The sequence below is a fragment of the Calonectris borealis genome, chromosome 8 (assembly GCF_964195595.1).
Source record: "Calonectris borealis chromosome 8, bCalBor7.hap1.2, whole genome shotgun sequence".
Classification (NCBI taxonomy): Eukaryota; Metazoa; Chordata; class Aves; order Procellariiformes; family Procellariidae; genus Calonectris; species Calonectris borealis.
In genome coordinates, this window is record NC_134319.1 from 31,831,899 (window position 1) to 31,850,325 (window position 18,427).

General features: G+C 44.9%; 1 protein-coding gene across 25 annotated transcripts in view; it reads left to right on the top strand.

The window, feature by feature from the left end:
• Positions 1-18,427, top strand: part of ACBD6 (acyl-CoA binding domain containing 6) — an 89,835-nt gene that overhangs the window by 62,833 nt on the left and 8,575 nt on the right. For 5 of the 25 annotated variants that reach the window (XM_075156815.1, XM_075156829.1, XM_075156834.1 and 2 more), the window contains one exon: positions 12,670-13,672. The exons of 16 other annotated variants lie outside the window; for them this stretch is intronic. In XM_075156815.1, coding sequence (XP_075012916.1) covers positions 12,670-12,690 — 21 coding nt within the window. In that variant the 3' untranslated portion in view covers positions 12,691-13,672. 4 more of the 25 variants (XM_075156828.1, XM_075156809.1, XM_075156827.1 and 1 more) reach the window with 4 other exon arrangements.

Below are 18,427 nucleotides of genomic sequence, written 5' to 3' on the forward strand. Positions count from 1 at the left end.
TTAGCCAGGCGTGGTTTTTCCCATTGTCTTCCATTCCAGCAGGATCCTTTTTGCTTCTTCTCTTTTTAAAATACTCAACTGTGTTTTTACCTCCATTTCTCTTGTGTGTCCCTCACAGCTACTGGGCAGCTAAGCTATAGGTCTACAAAAGGTTAAGTGGCTAACGCCTGATCAGGCCTCCCGCTGTCAAAGTCTATTGGAGTGATGTGCCTCGGTATCCCCAGGAATGAATCCTTTTGTTTTCCTTTTCCTAACATCCCAACTATCTGATATCCACAGCTTCAGCATCTGATATTTTTGCACCCAGTTCCTGGGCATTGCACCATTCTGCTGCGGACGATAGCACGTGATTATAAGCAGCAAGGTGCGTTGCCCTCCTTCATGCACTCTCTTTGATACCGTCTAGAAAAAAGAGAGAAACGCAGTAAACGTCTGATCTTTAGCGCTGAGGGTTTGCTGCAAAAAATTCCTAAGCGGTGTTTTAGCGTAAGATTCAGAAGGCTTCAAAGAGGCATCGGTTAAACCTGCCTGCTCTGCGATAGCCAACAAGTGGATCTTTCAGATGTCTGAGTGTTCCCTGGAGGTTCACATTATTAATATCTGCCTTATGACAAGGTGGCTGTGCTGATGCCAGGTTTTTTTTCCCAGCCGGCATGATTAATTTTTCTTTCCGTTCTTAATATCTCTGAGCCAGATGCTTCTAAATGTCCTCACAGGGGTGTATTGCTGTTCTTAACCGCTCCTCCTTCCCCCCACCCCTTTCCAACTAATTCATATAATGGCTCCAGAGATGCGTTTTGTAGAGTCACAAAAAGCAAAACTTTGAAAGCCTCCTAAGGTGATGGACTTGACATGTGCAAATCTGGCCTCCTGACGTTCCTGGTGGGTTTGAAAGCTTAGTGCCAGGTAGTCTGTCAATAATGTTTCCCATTTCAGAGTGTGCTTATTTGCCTAGCACTTTACAAATTATATCCGTGCAGAACTGCTGAAATGCAAGTATTTCTGGTGGGGAGAATGACAGCGGGGTGTTGAACTGACGTTTTGGAGAAAGCAAAGGAAGTTTTGGCTGAGGAAAAGGAGGCACACGTATTATTTATGGAAAGCGCTGTGGATCTTCAAGCACTGATTTATTTTAAAGGCTTCAAAACATTGTGGTACTGAAAAAGGTCTTTATTCTGCCAATAGAAATTAATTCTCCTTCAGACCTCTTGTTCCAAAGTGCAACTGCACAGGCTTGAGTTTTACCAGCTTGGAGAGCAGAAGACCTTAGCAAGCTCTACAGCAAATATCTTGTTTCCAGGGTGTTCGTGCTTTTGCCATACCCATCCATCAGTTTCCTCCAGATAACAGATTTGTGGGTCTCCTGTATTTATCCTCAGCTGTTTTCAGTCATTAGTGCATTCACCTGCATCTCAGGGGATTTTTCCTGGAGGAGGCAAAACCCAGAAACAGAATAGTTAGTGGTAAATAATTAGGATTTAGTTGCCTTTTTGTGTGTGTGTGTTAATACTGTATGTGAGAGGTAGATCAGTGGATTTAATGATGAAAGTCTTAATTTAAGAGACCTAGAAAATAGTGTTTCTTAATTTCTTACAGGGCAAGCTAAAATCTCCTTACATCTATTACGGTCTACTGTATTTTTTGTTGCAATTTAACAGTGAGAAAAGATATAATATAAAGCAATGAATTTGCCAGTGCAAATAGAGCTGTAGTTAGGGGAATCGAGTCTTTACTTTCAGTCTCTCTTTTTTGTGGGAAGGTGAGGATACTAAGAATATCCTCAGAGTAAGATACTCTTAAGAGTATCCTAAGAGAAGAGCAGGAGGACTCCTACAGCATTCCTTTCCGTAATAGGTAGCTGGTCATTTAGCTGTGTATCAGGCAGCCTCAGACAGCAGGCAGCCCTTTAGCCCACAGCAGCGTGGAAATTAAGTTAAAATTAACCTGAGTTTGGAAAACAACTAGCACCACTTTATTTGTCCATTTAATTGAATTATATGACTCTCTGTAAGTATGCTGACCCACAGACGTAAATTGCTCCACCCTACCCATTTCCCTCCTTAATTCTTTCATGCTAATGGAGCTGATGGGGATGTTGTCTGCACAGAGAGAGGAAAAAAGGCTGGAAATAAAAGGGACCGTTCCAGCGGCGTGCAGACCTTCCCCTTCGGTGAAATGCTTTTGAGTGTCACAGCTGCACTAACTGTGCAGTGATCTTTGTTGTCATTAAGCTGATTATATCCGCTGAAGGATTCATCCAACTAATCCCGCAATGCTGCAACTGGTTGCTTTATATTTAAGCACAATTTTTTTTTTTTTTTTCCCAAGAAATAGAAGTCAGTTTGGCTTCACTGGACTCTCAAAATGGGTCAGACTGTTACAGGGACCCACTTTTTTATGTTTGGTTAATACAGGAAAATAGGACACATTAATGGGCTCCACGTATTAATGGATGCACTCAGTTTGGGAGAGGTCTGTGCACGCATTAGGACTTGGCAGCGTCTGGTGTCATTTTGGGTGGATGTGCTGTGAAGGTGCTACGCTATCACTATTCCTTTGGCACGGCATCGTTCTGTGTTTTGCCTGTGTGGGCATACCATACAGGCAGCAGCTTTGCATCTAACAGCGACTCTAATGAGAGAGATCCTGACAGGTTGGATTGATTTAATTGATTTAATAATCAATTTAAATCTAGTTCTTGGTTATTTTTCTAAGGAAAGGTTGATTTTGATTGGTTAGTAGCCATTAAAGTATGTTCATTTGCAGCTAAATATAGCCTTTATAGTAAATTTAGTTCTTCTTTTTGCTAATCAGATACACAATGTCTGTCCCTGTTTACCCAATTATGTAGTTTAACCTAGTTTATTCACGTTCTTAAGTTTTACATTTGAATCAGGCTAGAAAACAGCAAATGAAACGTTTCTTCTCTGTTAGACTATTAGTTGTTTTGTTTTCTGTTGTGCCTGAGTACATCTGAATGGAAATTAGAATTTAATTTTTAAAAATCCTTACAAGGAAATTTTTAAACACTACTTAAAAATAAATTAAAACTTCATCATAAATATGATAGGTTTGGTTTTGGAAGGGAAAAAATAAATAGAATTTTCTTTGTATTTATGAATAACACACTACTTAAAGGAGATGATGTCTGGCACATTCAGCTAGTCAACTTTCCTACTCGAGTTTTGTTAACAAAATCAAGGATTTTAGGAGCAAAATGAAGGCGCAACTGGAGAAAGATGAGGACCAAACACACGCTTTAATTCTGTCATTAAGCATTCAGTGTTTGATAAAGTTTTATCCTCTTTTCTCGTGTTGTCTCTTGTCTACCTGGAGAATTTAGGCTTGACTTTGGCTGCCTAAGATGCACAATTCCCGTGTTCCAGGCGAACTGAGAGTGGAAAGAACATACCGTGCGTTCGGTGACATAAATTATAGAGAAGTGTGCATAATGCATTGCCGTGATTTTCCTGCAGGGTTCCAGTATTCTTGGAATTTCATGTCTTCTAAAAGCTATTCCTTCAGACATAGTGTGTAGTTATCACTCAGATACTTCAACTTTTTTGCAGTGCTCTCATGCTACAGACATGACTAACGTATACAAAAGCATATGGTCATTCTTTCCAATTCCTCAGGATTTTAAAGCTAGTAGATGTGTTGTCTCATACTTAATTTTTATCCATCAGTAGTCCCAAAGCTGGTCTAATATCTCAACAGAGTGGTTACAGGAGTTTACAAAGTGAGTTACCTGCTCAGTAGTTTGACTTTCTTTAGAAAGTAGGCATCAGATGTGTGCTGCTTGAAAACATGCATCGTTTTTCATTTAACTGTAGTGATTTCATTGCATTCTGTTGGGCCATTGCTTAGGTTGCCCTAACTTCACATATATTAGGGAAATATTTTTTATTTTAGCAGGAAAAAAAAACCCATTGAATTTCATCCCTTCTAGGCGGTGATTGTAACTAACATTACTTTGGTTTCATAGGAGCTTCTAAAAAAGAATTGTTTCACGGTTCCAAGTACAACTTTTCATATAAGCTTTAAGGTCCCATTAAAAGTGGTGGAACAAATTATATTAATTCCTTTGGGATTTTTGTCTTTAATACTTAATTGTTTAATTGACCAAGACTTGTAAAGCTGCCTGCAAGCGGTCCTCAGTAGAAGTGGAAGAAGACTGAAGATAACTACCCAGAAGGCATGTGCCAGCGTGCCAGCCCAGTTGTGGTGGGTCTCCTTAGCAGCTGGGTGGGTCTCAGTTCACAGCTTATGGTTTTCGACTTTTGGCTCTTCATTATTTTTTCTTCCCAGATTACTAAATGAAGGCAAGATTCTCACTAAACATAGGCTTAGGTGAAGCCAGATCTTACGAGAAGAGGGAAGACCTAGCGTGGAAAAGGACAGCATGTCCTAATAGCCACAGCATAGCGCTGGGAGCTCGGCATCCTGAAACTAATACTGGTGGGCTGTGTTCCTCATTTGACCTTGAGTAAGTCAGACAGTGGGCTTTTTTTTGTGTGTCTCAGTTTCTGTAACTAACATGGCAATACTATGTGCATATATCCCCGAGTCTTGCCTAGATTAATAAATCAATATTTGTAAAGTAAGCCTTGATAAATGCTAACTGTATTAATACGTGTACTTGAACCTCGCGCAGAACTTTGGGAATGCGCCTGCATTTCTGCTGTGCGAGTGGCTGGGGTACATCAGGGCCCTGGGCCGGGGTGGTCAGCAGTGAGAGAGACCGGTTTGGGTCGTTTTGTTCCTCCCAAGGGACTGCCTGTAGCACATATCTGCAAGAAGGTCTTGAATACAACTTTTCCACTTAACATGCTCCCCCATCACCCACTGTCAGCAATGAGATTAAATTCTGTGCGACTGCAGAGGACGTTGCATGATTAAAATCCTCTTTTAGAAATTAATATGTACCATCGCTCTATAGTACTGTGCCTCTTCTCAGAGAAGGGTATTGTCTCCTGAGCACTCAAGGTGTGAAAAGCCACCAAGTGAAGCTATCTATCTTTGAATTTTATGCTGTTGCACAGTTGCTCCGATGACAGCTACAACTGCATAAAATCATAGGGACTTGGGGACTTCTCCCTTCACGGGGTCACAGAGATGTGAGCTAAGTTTTGCAGAACAAGCAATAGAATAGCAAAAGGAGTGTTTGAACTAGAAGTCCTGCTTACAGCAGAAGAGGTTTCCTGAGGGGGAAGGATGGTCAAAGTCCACATTCACCCATTCTCCTTAGGAAGCATCTCCCATAGCTAGGTATTCTGAAAAAAAAAAAAAAAAACAAACCAAAAAAACACACCACCAACTTTGCCCCTAGATATTGCACAGCTTTTCCTTATCTTGCTGCCTGTATCAGCCCAAAGATATACAGTAATCAATGCATTTTCATATCCACATTCAGGTCTTCATTAGACATCAGACATTGATGCAGCCCACAGAAGGGCTTTACTTACATAAATGTTGCATGCTCTTGGTAGATACGGTTAGGTATGCAGGGCTGCTTTCTTTGGTACAAACTGAAGCTCTTGAGCCGTCATTTCCCTCTGCTTTAGGTGCCGTCACTTCCCTCTGCTTTAGGGAGGCTTTGTGTCATGACCAGGAGGTGACCAGGCTAAGTTATCCTGGATGGACTGACGCTTTTCTGGAAGCGGCTGACATTTGAATATCCATGTTTAATACAGCTAGCAGGCTTCATATCACTTTGAGGAGGGCTGCAGCAGAACTGGCTGGCTTTGCTGAGGGGTCTCCCTTTCCACTCACGCATCCTTGGTAGCTGCAGTGTAAAGCAGCTAATATTAGCAAGTCCCACAGGTGTTCCCTGTTAATAGACACATGAATGTGATTTCTGCTAATTTAAATCCTGCAGTGAACCTGGTGCTCTGAAACCCTGTTTAAGGCTTCAGGCCTCCATGGTAAGTGCAAATATATTTGCTGGTGTGAATTACCCACCCATGGAGAAAGTGCTGATGTTGCAAGCTCACCCCATGGGGCTGGTGTCGGTGGGCGAGTTCTGCACCTGCAGGGACGCTCCTGTGGACAGGGGTTTGCCCTGCCAGGCTCTGTGGCTTCTCTTTAAAAGCTCCCTTATCCCAGCCCTTGCTAGCTGGGGTAGGAAGTGCAAATAGCAACTGTGTCTTTTTTACGGCAATTAGTATTTTGTTCTAGAGCTGGCTTAGTGAAGAGATGTCCTCAGGTTTGTTCAGGGCTCCTTCAGCTGCAACAGATTGGTTCAGGTCACTGTTAGCAGATGGAAATCAGTGAGGAGGATGTTGATCTATTCCCCTTTATCATTCTTTTACAATATATGAAGAAAACTTTGAAACTGTTTCTTTATTTAAAAAGGAAGGGGGAGAATTCATCTTCTTTAAAGACAGAAGTCCTAGTTTTTATCTGTCAATTTTTTTCTAGTATATATTTAGGAGTTCATAAAAATATGTATTTCAGAGGGAAGAAATCTCATTTAGCAGAATGATTTTTCTTTTGAGAGTGTGTTAAATTGTGGCTTTACTTGCTGTTAACATTTGCCTGGCATCTGAGTTTAAAATGCTCTTGTTAGAGCACTCTTCCTCACTGCCTTCAGTGGGTGATAGACCACTGAAGACCACCTTGCTATTACCAAAGCTTTCAAAGGAGATCTGTGAAATTAGGTTTTACCAGGCTTTGGGTCTCAAAAAAAAAAAAAAAAAAAGCAGGAACTTCTGAACATCGTGAAGAAGTCTTTAAAAAACATAAAGGTTGCAAATGTTTTCCTTCCCTCCATCAGTAAAGTGAGCTTTTTAAATATTGATCTTTTTCTGGACTGTGTTTTCTCTGCCAACTTCCCATTGTGTTTGATTCTTCTTTTCCCCAAGTTGTACAGCAGACCCTGGAGGGCTCCGGGGACGTGGTTTCTTCAGATCCATTGGTGTAGCATGTTTCTGTGCTTCAAGCAGCCTGATTATGTCCCTCGCTTTCCTAATTTGCTACAAGAGGGCCCTAGCTTATTGCTAGTGATAGTGCAGGAGCAGTGGGATTTAAAAGGAGTTTATGTCTCTTCAATTCCCTTAGTTCTGTTGCATTCTTAAAAATTAATTCAGCGTGCCTTAGAGAAATAACTGTCTTCAGAAGTGTGCACGCTGGCCGACTCAGGTATACGGGCTAAGGGGTCCAGGTTAAAAAAGATTAGGTAGATTTGCAAGGCGGGCACATGTCCAGCGTGTCAGATCACAGGCTGGAGATGCACCTTTTCTGTTGGACTGAGGGGTCCTCAACAGGCTGGTGTGCTCCCTGGCCTGCAGCGCGGGCTGGGAAATGAGGAAAAACCCCAGTCCTTTTTCTAAGGCCGGGTCTGAAATGCCTGCTGGCATTTCAGAAGGAAAGGAAGGAAGGAAGGAAGCATCGATGTACTTTTGTTTATTCCTCTGTAGTACTTATTCCTCATTTGTGTCTGATACGGAATTAGATGCAATTCAGGCATTGTATGTGGTGGCTTTAAGGGATCGGTGTGTTTTTAGACTATACTTTTTCTTGTACAGACAATGAAGTTGCTGTCAGGAGCTGCATACGGGTGCACAGGACCTGTTCTCGTCTCATAATCCAGTCCCTGTTGTTGAAGCATGTGCCTTAACTCCTGCTCTCCTGACCTGCCTGAATACTAGCTGCTGAGCCTCGGTCAGACACAGCCCTGCTTCAGCTTAATTCCCCTCCTGTAGTTTGAGGCACGGGGACGAGTGCCCCAGCTGGAAGGCACATGACATGTTCCCATTTTACAGGTGGGGAAACTGAGGCACAGAATGGTTGGGGTTTGGCCACTGTTTATGGCAGAGCTCCTTCTCCCCACGCTGTGCTTTCCCTGTCTCCGTAGGGAAGAAGGGCTGGAGCTAAGACTCTGAACACAGATACTTTTGCCACAGGGACTGGATTATGTGGCAGACTGGATTTGTGCCTGCTGCTTCATGTTCTGAACATGCGTTTCTGCTAAAGCCTTTCCCTGGCTGCTGGCAGGCTCCTGGCTTCCAAGAGCTCGGTCCCGGTTTTCCTTCAGAAAACAGAGGATCTGGGGGAATTTATGAGAACGCTAACTCAAAGCAGACACGTGGTTTCCAAAATTGAATCTGGCTTAGCACGGCTTTTAGCAGAAGGGTTGATTTGGGTCAAAATTAATGCAAACACTTGTGTAGACCATTTAACGTTTAGTTTATGGACCTGTTAAAGCAGCAGGATAATCCCTTTAGATTACCCGTGTAATTCCTAGTGAATATTTATTTTAAAGTGACTTCAGTGCCCTTAGTCATTAGCAAAGGTTAGTCAAGTATCTCACAGCTGCCAAACTCAAGACGACAGCGCTTGTCAATGGGAGGGTTTTTCCTTTTGTTTCCTTTTTTTGTTTGTTTGGTTTTTAACATTTCTCCAACTCTTCCCAGCTTAATCCCGTGAGCTCCCCTCTAATCACAGGGAAGCATCCGAGCTGCCTTTGCCATCTTGACTTCCACTTGAGCAAGGCTAAGGAGGGTGCCTAATCCTGGGCTTTTCTCCTGCTGTCTGCCGAGGGTGTTGGGTACCCAGCCTGCGTGGGCTGCCGGGGGGAGGATGGAGTACGCTGCGGGTTCAAGGACACGCTCCCGCTTTAATGTGCGCAGACATGCTCCCGCTCGCTCTCTGATTGGCAAGGTTAACTCGGAGAGGCTGCAGCTTTTTAAACTGATTTGATTAGGCCCACTACTTTATCCCATTCCCTCCCCCACCACTCGGCCCACCACCTCCTGATCCTTTTAACACAGCCCTTGGTCCAATAACCAGCCAGTCTGATTTCCCGCCCCCCCCCCTTTTCCAATTTTCATGCTGAATTTTGACATTTTGTAAAATAGATTATGCAGCCCTACAGAGAAGATCAGGAGGCAGCGTCTTAGTCTCAGGGCTGTGTTTTATTGTGTCTAGTTGAGAGGCTGGGATTTGCCTCCTCTTCCTCGCTCTCCCCAGCTCTGCACCTTTCCCAGCTCTCGGTGTCCATGTGTGAGTTGAGGGACAAGGGGCTGAGGGCTCACGTCCCCCAGCTTAGATGCTCATTGCCCTCCAATTCCTCCTCTCCCTGCAAAACCAGGGCTGGGGAGAATTATACAGTCAGCCCAAAATGACTTAGCACCCCAGGTCCTCTTCTGCGGTGGTATGACGACGTGTTCACTGTTTGCAAAAAGAAACAGGGACAGCATGGATAGAGAGCTGCCTTATCCTGTAGGAGCAAAATAACGGTGTATATTAGTAGCAAACGTTACTGGTTGGGATTACTCTGGGAGAACAGATCACCCGTAGCTTCCAGCTTACAGGCTGGCTGACAAGCGGGATGGGCTTTCATGCCCGCAGGCATTGGGACAGCAAGGGTTGAGTGGGCACCAGCCCAGCCTTTGGAGAGTATGTGACCCTGTTGCTGTCCTTAGCCGGTGTGCTTTAGCGCTTTGTGTGCTGCCAGTTTTCAATCCTGGGCTCTGCCTCTGGAATGCAGCTTATGTTTGTCATATTAAATACTCCAGGGGAATCTGGAGCCTTGTGTACAGAAGTGCCTCTTGCCAAGTCTCTCTAGTCCTCCTATAAATAAGTAAATAAAGCCTATAAATTACAGGCTCTCACAAAACCAGAGAGCTCCAACTCGCAGAATAAAATTACTGCAGAGTGATCAGCACTGCTGAATTTTTGGGAATCCCAGACTGAGATCCGGGGGAAGCCGCATCTCATCTCGTTATCACTTGCCTATTTGTTTCACCAGAACTGATCTAAAGTGGTGTGGGCTAGTTGAGCAGTGCTGGCAGGGACCGAATCCAGCGAACAGGACCGACCCTACAGAGTCACCCTGGTGAAACAGCACAGAATATAGACAATCCCCTACACGCAATGTATTAAACCTTGACATACTGCATTACTTAAGAGGTCTCAGGGAAAATTAAAACCCTTTTGACTGGGTTTTGCAATGCAGGGAAAATTTTAGTGACATTTAAAAGGTTTCTCTTGTGTTCCTCTAATGGGATAAATAAAAAAAGGCTTGTTTTAGGCCAGCAAATGGGGGGACAATCCAATTTCCCTGATTCCATCAAGACACTCTTAAAGCATTAGCTCGTGCAGTTTTAAAAAAACCCACAACAGACTGACCCCTCTGCCTTGATGGCTTTGAAAAGTGTCCTGATGTGGAGGTATTTATCCTACACAACATGCTTCATCGAGGCACTCCAGCAGCGCTCCTAAATACACTCCTTTGTTATTAAACTATTTAGGAGGACAGCATGCACAGGAGGAAAGACAAACACCAGTTTATTATTTACTGCAGCAATCCACGCTGGGGCTGTGCTCAGAGACTAATGCGTGATGACGTGCTCTTTAAATTTGGTACTTGGAAGAGAAGAAGGATGGCATTAACTAGTAACGTTTCTGATGAAAGAACGAAACCTAGGCATGCCCTTAACTTTATGGTTTTAAGCATTGTTTGGCTCAAAATAAATAAAGATTCCCCCATGGAACGTTGTATTTGCAGTTTGTTTCCGTCAGTCAGAAAGATTAATGTATCAACACTTACTTCGGAGGGGGCTCTGGGGGTTGATAATGGGAGATACGAAGCCTTTCACCTCGAGGTCACTGGTTCAGCTCTGCCCCACATCGGTCGCCGCCACCAGTACCTGCCATCTGCTCCTCCCCAGTCATCCACCCAGTGCGAAATGGGCTGGTCCCAGTTCTGGGCGCTGGGGACAGATGTCTGGGTCCCGGCAGGCTCCCTGGGCTGCTTTAGTAGGAAATGGGACGGACCCGCTCAGCGCAGCCCCAGCCTTCGGCTCGGACTGAGCACCACCGGGGAACTTGACCTTCTGCCGCGCTTGTACGACCCATGAATGGCGAACCTGTTATTCCTGCCCTGTGCAGAATAACTCATTCAAAACACAGGACATCCCTGAACATAAATCTGTCTGTTATAAAGTTGGCCACGGTTTTCCCTCGTTGCCTCGAGATCCTGCTGAATTTCATTAGGAACACCTCTATTATACAGCACAAGGAGGGAGCAAGTGCTGCCTCTAGACTTTGAAAGAGCCCTTTAAAGTGAAGATCAATTTTGCATCTCACTAAATAAGTAATGACAGACCAAACTGCAAGTACTTAGTTCAGCTTTATTTTAATAGCACTGTGGCTGCATCGAGAAATCCCAGTTACTGATACAGTTTGATGTCTTGAGCCAGTTTTCTCCAGACATTTTTCTTTTTTTTCTTTAGTATTGGCACTTTATTAATAGCGCTTTGGAAACCTGACTCTCTGTGAATAAGCAGTACCAATAAACCTTTTCCCTCTCTATTTATTTCTCCTTTCCTCCATCAGGGCACAGTCCCAATGATCGTAGGCTGAGAGGGGAGTTTTCAGAGTCTAACGTGTAGTTGTACTTGGTGGCGGATGATCAAATGAAAGAGCAGCTTCATGCCTTATAAAATAAAAAATGGTAAATCAGCTACTAATACAATTCAAGGAGGCTGCTAAAAGGCTGTTGGATGTCACAAAAACAGCAACCCTTTGAGGTGATGAGACGGGAGCTTCTTAAGTCAACACGTGCAGTCGGCTCTCCCTGGCAGTGGTCCACTTCCAGGCAGGATCCAGGCTCTGATGCCTTCCCCCTCTGGCAGACGGCTGTGAGTGTGCAAACGTCCTCTCTAATTCCAGATTAGCCACAAAGAGGAGTCGTCATGCTTAAGAAACAGGCGTGCTTGGGAAGGAAAGGCTGTCTGGAGGCTTCAGGGCACAGCGCTACCCTGAGATGCTTTGAAATACCTGAGAGGGTCCGTGGCATTGGGTTTGTTCTAAAAGAGCAGAAAAAAAAAGAAGTGCCTTTCAAACTGAGGGCCATGGGCCACTGTAACTCAGCTCCCCTGCTACCCCAGGTTTCCCCAAGCTTGGCTTAATAAATCCAGATCTCATTTAACGAGTTCAGAGGATGTTTCAGACCATCTCAACATGGAAAGTTTTGATTTTGCACACCGAGCCGAGGAAGGTTTATGAGACCAAAAGAGAGTCTCCAGAGCCTTTATCCTCACTCACTTAAAAGAGAAAAAGATCCCTAGGCCGTTAGCAGTGCCTCTGCTCCTCCCGCGGCACATTGCCGTGTGCGACGTGGCTGTGCTTTTATTGCAACCGTGCCTGCAGTCATCACGATACCGCAACCCCCCTGCCAGTGCTCCAGCTGCTACTGCAGGGTTCTTGGGCGTTTCAGCTGACCCAGCCTTTGCCCAAATCAGCAGAAATCAAACCGTGGGTTCAGACGGGGCACTGCTTTAGCCCCCACAGGGGTGGTTTCCCTGCTTTCTTTTGGATTTCATTCTCTCTCATGGCCACTCAGTTGGTGGCTTTAAAAGGACACTTTATACAAAGAGGACGTCCTGAAATGCAGAGTGGCAGCTCTGAGTCCATGATAGTTGACAATTAAAAGTGCAACATCTTCTTGGCCACCCAGGGTGTGGGTTCAAGCCTGCGTAGGAAAAGAGGGTATTTCCAAAGTCCTGAATCCCTTTAAATAAATATAAGCCACCCTTTGCCTTGAAGTCAGAAAGGGCTCAGGTGAACCGAGCAGTGGCAGCAACACTCTTGGCTGCCGCTGTCTCCCGTCCAACCTGCTAAATTTAGCAGCCTAATCAAGCTTCCTTCTCTCTCGTTAATCAGGTGGAGCAAGTGGCTTGTTGACTTGCTGGTTGGTGTTGGATCCGATCCTGCTCGCAGCATTTCCAGCCCCTCGGCAGTGACCGGGGGAGCAGCGTGTCTGATAGGCCACCGCGGCAGCGCTTCCACTTAATCTCTCTGCTCCCATCCACACGTGCTGTCCTGATATCCGACAGCCGGTCCCACGCGGGCACGGTGCCAGCAGCGACTTTACAGGCTTTGTGGCAGAGATTATTTAAAGGAGATTAACCCTTCTAAACCCCTTAGATTTTAATTATTTCTGTATGTATTTATAAAACCTGCAGTCTGCTAGTTCCAGGGCACAACTGCTCCAGTCCCCATCCTTAACCTGGATTCGTGAATATACAATGCAGCCATATTACAGGACAGGGGCTGGACTGGACAGGGGTCATTTGACTTATTTATTTATTGCCGTTCTGGAACAATTCACATCTGGGATGAAAATGAAACATTATGGTTTCAAATTGTAAAAGGAGCTAATAATTCGAATGACTTTAAAATACTAGCACGAACGCTGCATTAATTGAATTGTTTGAGTCGATGCGGCATCTCTCACTAATTGTTTTGGTTAAGGCAGCTCTGTCCTTAATGCATACTGTTGCCTCCCCACTGCTCATGTTGTGAACACGGAGCACCCTGCTTCTCTCTGACGACAGGGCTCTCTGTAGGGTTGATGTACTGGCAGCCAGAAGAAGGAAGGCCTGTTCTTTCAGTCAGTCTCTTAGCAAATTTTTTATGTGCATATTAATGCTGATGATGAAATGATGAAGTCTGGAAAACTGTCATTGCTAACAGGTACTGTTAAAAGGAGGAAAAAAAAAAAAAGGTGTGCACCTCCATGCTTTCATGGTTTCTCGCCTATTTGTCATGTTAGTTAGTGCTGGGCTAATTAGTTTTTTAGAGTTAAGGAGTGATGGAGGGAATGTTTCCGCTCTGCATGTGAGCTGTAAAATCCAAGTGAAACTGGAAATATCTTATTTCTGTTTCACAGAGCAACCTGGCTAATCTCAGGTGATGCACACCTTGCAGAGGTGGGAAGAACAGTTAAAGAGTTGGTAAGCCATTGCCACTGAGACTGCTGGGTCAGAGTTACTCCAGGGGCCACCTCTCAATATGGGTTACAGTCCTGGCACAAGTGCTGTAGCTCTATTTCTGTGTATTCTAGGATTGCTGCTGAAAAAATGACAATATTTAAATGTGTATCTGCCTGCTTTGTAAATGCAAGCATAAAAGGTGGCTGTTAGAAGGAAACAAAGCCCACAGCGTTATGGACCCCCATGATCTGAGGAAAAAACAGGTCATTTTGAATACATTTCTTAAAATCAGATGATTTTTATTTATTCTTGTCTCCCGAGCAAGGAAATAAATGCAGACAGTGCCAAGAAGTCCATAAATAAATTTTGTTCTTGGAGAATGTCTTTAATATGCACACAGTCCTGCTTCTGTAGTAGTGAACATTTGACCAGTAGCAATTAATTTCTTATCACAGTCTTTCTATGAGGTAAGAAAACATTAGTGTCTCCATTAGGAGGTGGAGAACGGGAGCTTTCTGAGAGCAAATGACATGCCCAGCTTCTCTCCCCTGCCCCGCGGCTTGCCAAGAGCTGCTGGAGGGAGAGGGCATTGCAGCGATGCCTCTCCTGCAACGCGGCTGGATGCTCCTCTCCAGGCAGATCTGTCCTCCTAATCAAATGATAGACTCGGAAAACGTTCAATATCTGTATATTTCAGAATAAATATCGTTAAGCTAATGAATTTTCAACCGCTTATTGTGAAGCACACAGTATTTCCTTAAACGGCACGTGGGAAAATAAAGAAAAAAAAAAAAATAAAGGTCCCCAGTATAAATCTCTTCTGTCTAGAAAGGATGAAAAGAGGGCTTCTTAGAAAACCAACCTTATGGAAAATAACGTATGATCCCCTGGCACGTAGATGATTAGGCAAAGCGTCCCAAAGGTTAATATATCTTTTCTCATTCAAACGGGTAGGATCTTGAGCTGAAAGTGCCGGACCCGTGCGTTCAGCCCCGTGCCCCGGGGAGGGGGAGCGGGGAAGCAAAGGGTTAAATTTCGGGGCTGTAGAAGCAGATTGTGTTTTCCTTCTATGATGTGGGCTGACAAGACATCAGTATTCTATTCATCTGTTGGGAATTAGGCTGTTAATCCAATCAATGACTCTTGAGCGAGCTGCAGCCTGCCTCCCCACTGGGGAACAATCGGATCAGACGGGAGATTGTTTAAGAGCACAGCGCGGTCCCGGTGTCAGGTGGAATTTCCAAGCGTTCCCTAGTGAATTGGGGATGGGAAAGCTGTCTCAGCCCATTTATCCTGCCCCTTAAATAACCAGGTATCTGCCTCAGCCACGCTAAAGTGATAAAGCAGTGCAAGAGCTACTAACTTTTACGCGGGGAGGGGGCGGGGAAGCATCCCGAGAAGAGAGATTTTAGCATCTTGCCCTTAGCAATATTGTCCTGATTGCAGCCTGGGATTGCATTTGCATAGTTTTGTGGGAGGCTGGCTCAGCTGCAGCGCTGTGACACTTGTTACAGCTCTAGGCACTGGCTCTTTCCAAACACATTTTTGATCCCTGGGCTGAGGAAGCCCGGAGCTTCCCGGCAGCCTTTATATTGCACCAACACACTTGTTTGATGAGCAGAAAGATGCCTGATGCTGGAAGTAACAAGCAGTAGCAAATATTCTTTGGAGCAACCTATAAATACATACGTACAAATACACGGCTGTGCTCAGAGCGCCAGCAGCAAATGGGGGTAAAAATGCTCAATAGGAAAACAACCCAGAGAGTTTCAGAGCCGCTGTGTAGATTCAGAAATCAGTTTGTTCTGCAATTAAAGACAGCCATGTCTGTGGTGGGATATTGAGAGTCTGTATCTGTGCCAGCGGCACTACGTGCTGCTGATAGTAGATGTGATAAATCCCATTGAAATTGCACTTGGAAATTTAGGTACACCACCAGTTGGAAACTAGGGCGATGAGGGATTAGCGTAACCCTGGCACGCTGAACTCCTCGGGCCGGTGGCGTTTGGGTGCATTAGCAGATGCAGGCTTCAGGAGGGAGCAGTCCCTGGGCATCATATTCTTTCTGAGCTTTCTTAGATCTGGTTTTAACAGCAGCTTTGCAAGTGGAGGGCTCCTCCAAATTAGTGCACCTAAATGAACCACGAGTATGAGCTCAGGCAGCGAATATGAATAGGGAGGTCCCCAGACAAAAAGATCCCCAGCTCGGAGGCTTGGCTTTAAAGGGCTTTAACATCCCTCTTCCCTTGATCATAATTTTGAATCAAACAAAAGCTAATGCAATTTTCTTTGCCTTTCAGTAGGAGATTGTGCTGTAAGAGTCCATGCCATTAGAAATGTAATAATTGCTTCTCTATGCAGATCTAATTTATCTGTGAGGCACTTAGAAGATAGGCCAAATGATAGCCTGGCGGTAGGCTCTGGAGAAGGGCCCAAGAGGTGATGATAAAGATCTGTCTAGCACCTTCCATCCTTATGGATACTGCCCAGCACAGTGCAGGAGGAAGTCTGAATGGAAGGAAGGGGGCGGAGGAGAGAGCTCTTGGAGAGGGACAGCTCGGTAAGAGAGGGGTCCCTGCCAAGCCTACCCACGTGCAAGGGAGGTGGAAGAGTTAATTGGGGAACCAAACTTATGGGATATCCAAGCTCTGCGCTTGTTAGCTTGGGCTGTTTGCAATCCCCAAATAAGAGCTGCTCGTGACCAGTGCATGGATTTTGGTTTTGCTTCTGCGGGAGGTTGCTCTGTATCCTTTGTCCCACGGCGTTGGTTCTTGGGGAGTGCCTGAGCTGCCTTCGAGCTGGTACCAAGGATGCACATCGTGATGTCTCACAACAGCCTACGCTTAACATTAACAACCGTAACCTCACATGCACTTCACAAACACCAGCTACCTAATTATCCTCCTATGGGACACCCAGTCTAAAACAGCAGGTGAAGGTGAGCCATCACAAGTGGCAAAATCAAAAGCTGAAAAATGGGGAGAAAACATAAAGATCTGCTTCATTTTCCTAGGGTTGGAGCTATTTGGGATTCTAGATGTTCTGGCACAAAGCTGTTAGATGGTCTTGTTTCTCAAATTGTGCTGCTTCTGGTATTGCTTTAAGGCTCACGAGGCAATTAAAAGCAAAAGTCTAGGTGCATGTGGGTGCACACTGGGCTAAGGCAGGGATTTTAAAAGAAGAGGATCAAATTTCAAACCAAACCATTGCTTTTCTATGCCAGCATTTGCACACACACAGATCCACTCGTCTATCTGCTTCGCTTGGACAAGCATTCATTTTACATGTATTAATGTACGTGTCCAAATCCAGGCTGCTGTGTGGAAAACCAGCATGTAAATGAAAATAAAGGCCGTCTTGGGGCCATCCACTGAGTTGTCTGGTGGAGTTCCGACTGGTTATATTAGCCTGCATTGCCTGGTTTTACGTATTGGTGGGTATTAGCATGTAAATACTGGTATGCTTTTAGTCTCACCCTCAGTCATTTTGGGGATAAAATTTCAGAGAGAGAAAAAGAAGATGATGAGGTTAAAGTAAATTGTTGGGAAGTTGAAGTCTAAAGTGGAAACAAATGAGAAATAAAACCCTTTTTAAAAGTGGAGGGAAGTATTTTCTTGCTATTTTTCATCTCCCTGGCTTGAGTGAGTGTGTGTCGGGAGGCTGCAGAGATTTATATTCACAGCTCCTAAGCACCGGTGCTTGTTCAGAAGCTGTATTATTCTAGCCCTTTTTATTCACTCACCTTCTAAAGACGTAGTGTAAATATTTATCTTCTCTCCGGCCCATCCATGCTGCCCAGGACCCAGTGCTGTAAAACACTCTTATCACCTCATCGGTCTTATCTCCTGCGATCCCTGCCAACATTTGGAGTCTGTCAATGGGAACAAGTGTGCACCTTAAAAGGTGCCACAAATGAACAGAAAGAAGAGGTGATGTGGGGGAAAGAATATCTTAAAATAAAGAGTGCATGTGCAATCCCTCGAAAGGGAGAGGTTAGCGTGTATGTTTTCTGCTGTGCTTTTCATGCTCATGGTGTCTGCGCTTGGAAATGTGATTGAAGGTACGGAGGTGAGGTCTCCTCCACTCGAGGAGGTATGGGGGTCCTGTGCAGACCCTCACAGCTGGTGTGGAGGGCTGTCCAGCCCCAGCTTCATCACCGATACGGGGTCTAGCTGGACCAAAGTTCACCCAGGTAACCAGCATGGTTTTGTTTTTCCTCTTTCTGGACTTGTGCTAAATAAAACATGTGAGATGGAGGAAGAGATGAGTCTCCCTTAGGGCCACCCTCCTGCTCGCAGAGGTTTCTGTACGCAGCTTGGAGAGCAAGTCAGGCAGGTCTGGAAGATCAATGTTTGTATAACACTGTTTTAAAAACTGTCCTGTGAAACCAGCACAGTCAAACGCTGGCACGTCGAGGTCTGCTTGCCATGGCGGGGCAGCGGGAATCGTGTTTTATAGCACGTGCAGCATCTCAGCAGGGCTCAGCCAAGCTGTTGCCATGTCTCTGCCCCTCAGTCCAGAAACGTTGTGTTAGGTTAAGCAGGGTACAGAAATTCCCAAGGAATGGACATGGGACGGCAACACCAATATAATCCTATCACTTATAAGACAAAATTGATGTGCAGTAGCCATAGTACCACTTAAGGGATAAAACAGTTGGTCCATCTGCGCTCGGTCCATCTTCTCTCATTTCTCTTGCTTAAATT